A 10,098-nucleotide genomic window follows, 5' to 3' on the forward strand; every position below is an offset into this window, starting at 1 on the left:
CAGATGCACACATATTATGATTTTTACTATTAGTTTAAAATCTTTTGAGTGATAGCTTCCTGCTTACAGCTTATCAAAGTATAAAGAAAAAATGAAATATGATACAAATAATTAGGGCATTCTCTCAACATCATAAATTCTCTTAAGAACAGGACATTTAAAAGCAGAATAAAATAGGTTAGGATAGAAAGCAAAATAAACAGTTTATTGTAATTAAGATTTAGATGACATTCTTATACTCATTTATCACCTCTTACATTCAAAGAATGTAATTCTAATATAAAGGAGAAATTCCTCTTAACTATTCCCTTACAAATTACAGAAAATAATACTTCATATTACTTATTACGCTAATATGTAACTGCTTAAATGGGCCACTTATGCCTAACTTGTTTTCTAAAACTTTCCTAGGTCCGGGGGAACTCAGGAGTACATTTTATAATAATCTTTAAAAAAAAGCACACATTCAGTGATAAACTTAATCATGTGTGGCTTCTCACTTATACTTTAAATGTATTTATTAACATAGATATTCATCAGCGAAATACCGAAGAGACATAATTGTAAAAGATCTCAAAGGTACATCAAGAAATAATTGATAAAAAAATGACTAATCATTTCCACAAGGAGACAAATTTGTACTGAGAAAACTTGGGCCCTTTTTACAATTTATGTCTATAACACACAGAAATGACCACCCTTAACGTCCACCAATTAACTGCCCTTTTAGAGAGTGAGCTAGATTCTCTCTCAGAAACATTTAATGGCATCAAAAATAAAGTAAAAGCAAATGTCAACGGCTCTTTTAGGAGCACTTCTCTTTTAGACCTACTTAATAGTACTCACAGACAATGGGCCGATGTATCTTTCTACATTTTCCAGAGCTAAAACTGAGGGTAATGACGTCACAGAGCAGGCACAAGTAGAAGCCGGTTTTTAATTTCTTTTGCCAGTCTCTCTGTCATTTTGCTATCAAAATTATAACCAAACTAAGACACTGAAGTGGATATTACAAAGACTAATATCACTTCCAAAAATACGTACTATCTGAAAAGTCCCCATAGTGGTCATAACACAGAAGCTATGTGAGAAGATAATAAATTACGTGCATGTACATGTACACACGTAGCAATTATGAAGTTACACATCCAGTGCCTGCACTTGTGCCGGGAGAAAGAAAAGAGAAAAAGCTAAACCTACATGAGTAATGCTTCATCCTTCTGCATCATATCATACAACGGCAATAAAGTTCCACAAACTAACTTCTGCTGCACATATTCACACTACTCATAGATACATCTGAATTCCTATATAAATACACGGAGAAACTGAAATAGCAATTCACTAGAATTCACAGAAAGCCATACTGCAGAATCTAATCAAGAAACACGATGTATTGTAAATCTTCACTGACTTGTAACTTCATCTAGTCTGTTCAAAGTCTAGAAGTAAAAAAGCTCAGAGGGGAAATCCTTTCTATCTCTTGTTTTCTACGTCTACAATATTTTTAGTGCCTAAGCAGCAGCTGTGCTGTTCTCGATCACCCTATATTGGGTTCATTCCTGGTTATTCTGCTATTCACTTTACTCCTATAATAATATTAATGCTTTGAAAGCTTGAATAATATACATTAGATCATATAAATGTTTATTCTTATAATACTCTACCATTCACTATCATGAATACAAATTAACAGATAAAGCAATTATTAATGCAAATAAGAGAACTACACTCCCTTCAAATTAAAGAAAAACAAACAAACAAACAAAAAAACCGTGGGGCATCTACAACTTCGTCCTAACACTATCTACTATCGAAGGCAGACAATGACTCATTTGTTTATGCAAGTGTTAAATAATGGAATATATACTAACTTCTGACTTACTTAAAAGTATCTGGAACATTTTCCAGAGCCTATTTTGACCGTGTCAATCACTAGCTACCAAAGTTGTTGTACAGCGCTCCTGATGAAATAGGACATACAGCAACCCTCAAAACCAGTATTACAAGCCCGGCAAATAGCACCCCATTTGGGTGACGCACAGAATCCATCACCCTAGGGAAAAACGCATGCGATCTCGTAGTTCCATATGATTTCTGCATAACGTTTTAGGCTGAGAAGTGTAAAGGACAAAGTGCTAGTCCATCAAACCACCTACTTAGAAACAAGGCTGCCACCTCACTGCTTCGACCCCCAAAATGGGACTTTTACAAACGATCTCAGAAGCACTTCTTAAAATACACGGACAGGAGGTACTTTGATGTATAGGTTTTTCTTTTCTTTTTTTCAAATCTACTAATAAATGCAGAAGATCTAAGTATTAGGATCAAGATCTGTATGTTTAACCCCCATCCTCCAAACTTCTAGACTTTATAAAATAGGTCCCGTAGCTCCTTAAAAAATTCATGCGTAAAGCACAGAGTTCACGGCTTAGCATATGAAGTTCTGCCATCAAGGTGTGCATGTCCACATCACCACATACATCCCACCCATAAAACCCACCTACGGCAGCATGCACACATACCCACAACCATCTAAACACGGTAGAGGCATCGTGACTTCTTCAAGCGACTGCAGGCGTTTACACTGCTAGAATCCTACTCCTAGGAGAGGTAGCTTACCCCTCACTACCAAAATATTACACAAACCAAAATATATTACCTTTGTTCAAAGGACACTGCTGTTCATTATATAACAGAAAGTGTCGCCCTTCAGCTGCCAGGAAGCAAGATAGTACTGGCTTCTTGCAGTAGAGGTGGGACTGAATGGTTTGAGGCAAAACTGAAACATATTGTTTAAGTAAACCTTAAGGGGTGGGATGAAATGCGCAATTGACTGATTTTTTTTTTTTTTTTTTTTTGGTATCATCTTCCACAAAACCCCCCACCCCACCCCACCACCCAGCAGTACACAAAGTGCTGATATTTAGGGCCTACAGCTTCAACTACCTCCCTCTGCTTTCTTTTCTTGCTTCCTAAACTTTATTTTTCCCCTTTGCTTCAGCTTTAAAGTAACAAACTAACGTTCGCGAAATAAACATCTAATGACAGACACCCAGAGCTCTCAGAAGTGTACCTTGGAAACTTTGTAAAAACGGGAACAAATCAAGAGTTACTCCCAGAAAGTTCCCTGATGCTGATGTGAGCAAGAAAACAGTCCCTCTAGCTCCTGCTCCCCAAATCCTCACACTAGCAAAGGAGGAATACCTGGGATGTGAATTAACGCCTGAAAAACTGGGAAACACACAAAGCGAATAAAAACTGTCCAAGTTTTAAACAGAACACTTCCGGGGCCTCGACTATCCAGAACGCTTTTTACAATTATAATTACCAGGAGGACTTTACCTCGCTCGGTGGAACACTTGTTTTCTATAGCTATTATTTCTTAAATGCACGCCATACAAATAAAAAGAATTTCATAGGAATCAGTTTGGGTTTACAAGCGAAGTCCACAATATGTAACCTTAGGATTTTAACCTCCCTAGCAATGATTCACATCAGAAATGTGGAGACGGAGTTCTAATCCAACCAAGGGGCCGAGGGACCTGCTTCTGGGTGGAGGCCCTTCCCTTAAGGAAGAAAATACTGGCACAAATCCTCCTGCCCCCTGAAAAGATTCTACTGCTCTCCAGCCTCTGAAGTTGCCCCCTGCCAGTCAACACCACCAGGGTGAGTCTTAACTAAAGGTTTTTTTGCCTGTACAAGGCAAAAAGACAGAAAATGACGATTAGGCGAGGAAAGAGAAAGAATTAAAAATACTATGTGATAAATAAGACTCAAAAATTATCATGTAAAATTGTAAGGGGGCAAAAAAAAAAAACCTCCAGTAGAAACACACTGATCATAAAATAATATTTTCAATCTCAAAATGCTTTTTGGTTAAGTTTCATCTATCTTCCTTCCTCTGCACATAAAAATGATGAATGTCACAATTAAACTTCCACATTTTAGGCTGCTGCTAACAGGTGTGGCATTCTTTATATAAACATATTCATTGACCTGTCTCCATTGATTACCTTAATTAATTAATCTTGGTGGAAACAAAAACTAATTTTTTTCCAAATAAGAAAGAAGGCCACGCAAATACCCACTCTCCCCCAAACCCCAAAACTGTTTAAAGTTACCGGTAACCTGAAATGCACCAGCCATGACAAAGAGCAATTGGAGAAATCCAGCAGTGCTCAGCAGGAAAGATTTTTAATAACAGATTGAAAAACAAGAATAAAAATAACTGCATCAACAGAGCCTTCCTTCCTCGGGCCACAAGCCCGTTCTTACTTGAACTTTTTTCTTTTTCTAAAAAAAATGGCATTTTGGCCACTAAAACCAATCCAGAACATTATTAAAAGTTAAAAGCTACCAATTACTTCTGTCTGTTCTTTTAAAGCAAAGTTTGGCATTACGTCAGTTGGTTTAAAGAAAACAAGAAAGAGAGAAAGAGTAAGAGAGAAAGTTTCTATTTGTATAAACTAAACCACCAGGGAAGGTGTCTAGCCACTTGTAAAGTATTTACTGCAAGTTTTTAAAGAGCTAGAAACATTTTAAAAATTAAATGTTTTTTATTATTTTTTTCATGAAATGTACTTAAAAAACAACAAGGGTATCCTTAATGTCTGCTTTGGGGTATTTTAATGGTTTTTTTTTAAAAAATCTCAATTATAGCCTTGATTTAGAAAATGATTTCCAATCATGCTTCAAACTGGGATCTGCATAGATAATTTCATCTTTGTTTTTGCTACTTAGGTCTGCGCTTTTGAAAGCAAACAGTTGGGTAACAAAAAAGTAGACATGGCTACTGTAACAGTTACTAGAGCTGCAGTCACTAGTCAGACTTCATCTAAGGAACTCAGCAGAACTCAAACCATTTTCATCCACACATCCTTCTGCAAATTCAGGAAAAAAGCTTGCTTATACCCAAAGATCCTTTTCTAACCTGAAGCAAGTTCCTCATTACTACACCCATCAGAGAAACAAACACTGACAAATTCAGTTCTCAGACTTATCAGAGTCATTGAGTAATATGACAGCATAAGAAGTGACCATAATTATAACACTGAGAAAATTATTTACAAAGGTCATATATAATAGAATATTGTCCACCAATAAACAAATGGTTTGGACCCACTTCCATTCAAGGACAAATCCTTAAAAGTAGTTACCTCCCCTCTGAGCACTATTTGCTACCGAACAGTAGCATAAAACAATACTCGGTATTTTAGCATATTTACTTTAATTGTCTGCTTAATGTTCTTAGGAGACAAATGATTTTGACAATTATTTTTAAACTGTCCCAAGTTTTAAAACATAAATAATTATGAAGTGCTTTTTTATACATGGCCATTATAGGTGCCCTTAAAAATTAGATGAAATTTCTACTTGGCAAAGGCTACACAACAGAAGAGCATCTTCATGTCCCGTTCAGAGGGAGATCCTGAAATCCCATAAATCGTAGCTGTATAGTAACAAAAGAATTTACTTTTTCTATATTGAAAGACAGACTGAATTATCCCATAGATAAGTAACCAAAGTAAAACCAAATCGAGATGTGCTGGTGTTAATTTCCCTAAATTTTAATCACCAGTACATCAGGAAGATTAATGTGTAAACAAGACTCAGAACTAGTTATGCGTGGTAGTAGGAGTCCCTACCACCAAAAAAGGAAGAAAAAAAAAAACCTGTTACCTGAAAGCTTGACTCAGGATGAACGACGGAAAACAAGTCCATAAAACTTGACTGTTTTTATCAAACTGATTGCAACTTGTGAGCTGCAGTATTGGGGAGAGAACTGTCTGAGTTTATAGTTTTCTATGCCTGCCAGAAACAGATGCGGACTACCACACCAGCTCTCTTGCAGAAACTAAATTAAGCAAAGGCAAATACCAAGTGGAAAGTTGTCAGTCTCCTGAATGAAAGGCTTCATTTTACACACCAGAGAATATCTTCCTAAGAATGTTTTCATGTGAGCCAGTCATTTCAAGTGTATCGCTTATTACAAAAATAATAATATTTCCTTTAAATCAATTATAGACACCTGCCCATAAACTTTCCTGAAGTCTATTTTGTTTTACACACAATAGCACAGTGTTGTGACACTGTGCTATCAAAGAGAAGACTGAGGTAAAAACAAAAATAATTTTAAATATATGCGTTACTAAAAAACACTTTAAACACCAGTTATCAATATTCATCTCACTCTCAAACTCAGATTTCTAGTTCAAAAACAACTTGCTGCAATTTGCTGAGAAACTTTCAGTAATCTTTATGTACTTCAGTGAAGATGGTAAGACGAAAGTTTACTAAAACGTATGCCCTTTGACTTACTGCTAAGTAAAAAATACACAAATCATTATCTGAAAAGTGTTGCTCCTAGACTCCATTATAATAACAGTGAAAATAATAATAGAAGCAGCACTGAAATAGTAAGCTCTCTAAATCAGCTTTTCCACAGATCCCGTTCTTTCCATGTTTTGAAGGTTTTCCTAGGAATGAAGATTTCCTTATACGTATAGACCTATACTATGAAAATCCGAGCAAACTCTCGAATGATACATAATTTAAAAAGAAAAACAAAAATAATACCGAGAATATAGCAAGACATACGCCACTCACTTATGACTAGCACACTGATTTGGACCCCAAACTGTTTTCTAAGCAAGCAAAGAGAAATTTTTTTAGAAAATCATTTAAAATATTAGCCATCAAAATCCTGAGCTCAGACTTTACAGACGCTATGACACTTTCCTCCTTACCTTTACTGCTACCTTTAAGAGACAAAGGACAAATTATAAACAGCAGTTGAGATACTAACAGCATCTAAAATTCAGAGGCATGACAAACTTTCCAGAAGGCATTTGCTATATCCCACCATTTATTTGAAGTGTCAGACTTAGTTATTACGTGTGTAAAAGTATTCGACACACATACAATCTAACATATAACAGATACATCAGGAACCCATAAACATCAGCTCACTGCGGGTAAATTATACTTTGCCAACACAGTATTAATGAAGCTTCAGAATGCTCTGCCCTTGTAGAAATCAAATCAGCACGCTGGCACCCTAGCTCTGTTTCCTCTTTGGAGGTTTTATTTTCACATTATTAATATCCAGAAATAATCGTTCAGCTTTAGCACACTAGTGGCCCTGTCTATCTAACTGACTGGAGATGTTTTTATCAAAGAGAACAGCTTTAAAAGAAAGTTAGAAACTCTAGGGAAACATGAACGCTAAGAACTATATGTTTAACTTGTTAAGATTCAGCAGGTCATTAATAAACTTTCACTTAAAGGTAAAAAAAAAAAAACCCTCAAAACGTTGGTATCATTTCCAGACTGTCCCGTCAGCATCACAAGTTACAGGAAACACTTAACCTCGCATACAAACCCTGTATTTATTCACAGCCCAAGCATACTTAAGGAAAGGGGGGAAAAAAGAGAAAAATAAAGGCCGCACAATTATTTTAGGTCATCTGCTTTTTAACACCAGCCGGTGGAATAACTGAGAGGGCCTCCCAAGCAAATGAGCAACACGTTACCCACTTCTCTACAGCCGAGCTCAGAAACTTTCTGCCTCATTTTGTCCACGTCAAGAATTGGCTGCCCGCACTGCTTGCCTTGACTGTCCTGTCCCTCCCTGGCATTTGTGACTCGGGCATTCTTTTCTAAATGGTCAACTTTTCCTACAACCAGCGAGAAAGTAACGTGATGCCAAAGCGATCCATAGGGTCTAGCTTCAGAGCTGGAGGACACTGAAGAATCCCTGAAAGTTGCCTGTTTTATTTACGCTTTAAGCAATCCAATTTTAGGCAGCAACCAGGCCTACCATAATCATTTCTTTATAATTCTGTCTCAGGCCCTGTCTATATCCTGCCTGTCTCCTTCCTATCTCTCCCTGGCGCTTTCCGGTTCACCTGGTGCCTTTACAGAAGTTCGTGCATCTACAAAACTTCTATGGATCGGCCCGACTTGTCTCGCACTGAATTAATTCTCCGCTCAGCTGCTCGCCTTCACTTACCTTCCTTCAACTCTAGCCGAGATTTTCCAAAATAGGATAAGGATGAATATCCTAGCATAATTTTGATTCAACCTCAAGATGCATCGCTGTCGCTCAAAAAAAAAAAAAAAACTTTCAAAGTATCAGTGCTGAGGCCTAAAAAGAGGGGAAAGTAAAGCAGGTCCTACAATTTAGTAAGTCCGAGATTTCCCCCCTGCAACCCCACCAATCCTCCTCGCCCACTAACTTCAATTGCTTTAGAGTCCTAGGGCCATAAAACAGTGACTGGCTTCCCTTGGGAAAGGGGAAAACACCACCATCTCAGACAGGTACTAACAAAAAAAAAAGAGGGAGAGAAAGCGAAGAAAAAACGTTCCCAGCCACAAAAACAGCTTTGCACTTCAAACAGCCCCCACCTAGGCCTCACCCTCAAATTATTCATGGGGTCCTATAATCCTGGAGTTATTTGGAGGGACAGCGGTGTTTGCCTTGGCCTCTCGGAGAGTGTCTACAGCCCAAACAGGGACTGGAGGGAAGGCACAGAGCCTCTCCTCCTGGCTGTCCCACCGCTGTCCGGGGTTTAGTCACCGGCCAGGATCCCCGGGCCCACGCGACACATGGGCATCCACCGCGGCGCGGAGGACGTCTGCCCTTCTCTGCCCCTGCGGAAGCGCCCGGCTGCAAGGCCCTGCCACATGGCACGGGCAGGGCACCGACCCCTGAGCCACCGGGCTGCCCTGACCCGCTGGGAGGCGGGTATACCAGCGGATGCGACACCCTCCTCCTGCAGCCCAGCTGGGCCTTTAAGGGGAAAGAAAAAACACAAAAGTTTCAAGCCAGGCTTTGCAAACTCTTACAAACCAGAGCCAGTGCGGTGCAGTTTTCCGCACTTTGGGGACCCCACGCGGGGCCCTCCCTCTCGGGGGACCTTCCCGACCCTCCCAAGTTCGCCCGACTTACTACTCTGCATGCCGGTGCCCAGTGTGCTCCCCGCTTGTCAGGAGCCCCCAGAAAACTCGCGCGGCGGCGGCGGGTCCCCGGGCACCCCAGCTCCTGCCTGCGCCCGAGGGGGAATCGCACTGGCCGGCGCGCAGACAGCGCGGAGGGGGGCACCGGCCTGAAACTTCTTTTTTTGGCCAACGGGGATTTGTTTTTCCTCCTCCCCGGCGGCTGAACTTGACCCTCACTGACTCCAAGGGGCTACTGCAGCCAGTTGCAAGTCGCCGGTCTGCAAGGACTCCGATGCCTGGGACCTCAGCACCCCAACCCGGGCGCAGAGGAGCGGCTGAGGGGGTGGGACGCGGGGGACAGGGGCGCAGGGAAGAAAGAAAGAAATCACGCGCAAAAAAGGAAGAAAGAAAATGCATGTGAAACCCGAGAAGGCTGCGCTTGGCTTTCCGCACACACACGCGCGCGCGCAGACACACACACACACACACACACACACACACACACACACACACACTCCGTCTCCCTCTCTGTGCTCAGGGCTTGCTTTTTTTTTTTTTTTTTTTTTTCAAGAAAGTCACTTTTAATTCCCAGGGCTCCCCGCTCACCGCGATCGCCCACAATCTGCGCACACGCGCGGGCGCAGCGCCGGCGTCGCCCGGCCCGGGTCCCGGTACCGGTCCGGTCCCGACCCGGTCTCCCCTCCTTACCTGTTGATCAATCGTCGCGAACACCCTCGCCAGTGCGGAAGATGGTGGCGCGGCGGCCAGAGCCATGAACCGTCCTCTGTGGTCCGCGGAGTTGATCTTGGATTATTGGGGAGAAAAGGTCCTTTCCTGCCCCCCCCCGCCCTGCCCCCTCGGGGAAAAGAGAGCGCGAGAAAGGAAGGGAAACAGCGAGGACGAGCCGGGTCGGCGGGGGAGGCACGCGGGGGGGCTGGGTTTTGTTTTAAAAAAAAATAAATCGCAAGGCGAGAGCGCGATCGGAGAGGACGCGGGGTCTGCAGCCCAAAACGATCAGCGCCCCAAAACGAGGCGGCCGGCGCTGGCAGCGAGATCGGGGCTTTATCAGAAATGTTATCGCTTGTCAGGACCTCCGTCTCGGCGCATGACGTCAGTTTCAAGACACCAACACTATTAATATCAAAGGAGCCTTCG

The 10,098-nt window shown here is 41.3% G+C and overlaps 1 protein-coding gene across 8 annotated transcripts in view; it reads right to left on the reverse strand.

Moving 5' to 3' along the window:
* Positions 1 to 10,062, reverse strand: part of Trps1 (trichorhinophalangeal syndrome I) — a 238,593-nt gene extending 228,531 nt beyond the window's left edge. For 4 of the 8 annotated variants that reach the window (XM_005381891.2, XM_013512791.1, XM_005381890.2 and 1 more), the window contains exon 1: positions 9,652 to 10,062. Coding sequence is in view for 1 of the 8 variants with exons in the window: in XM_013512792.1 (XP_013368246.1) it covers positions 8,954 to 8,963 (10 nt within the window). In the remaining 7 variants the exon portion in view is untranslated. Of the gene's footprint in view, positions 1 to 8,420; positions 8,928 to 8,953; positions 9,487 to 9,651 lie in introns of those variants that run through there. The other 4 variants (XM_005381893.2, XM_013512790.1, XM_013512792.1 and 1 more) reach the window with 4 other exon arrangements.
* Between the last annotated feature and the right edge of the window lie 36 nt (positions 10,063 to 10,098).

Source organism: Chinchilla lanigera, unplaced genomic scaffold (genome assembly GCF_000276665.1).
Source record: "Chinchilla lanigera isolate Chin_1 unplaced genomic scaffold, ChiLan1.0 scaffold00016, whole genome shotgun sequence".
NCBI lineage: Eukaryota > Metazoa > Chordata > Mammalia > Rodentia > Chinchillidae > Chinchilla > Chinchilla lanigera.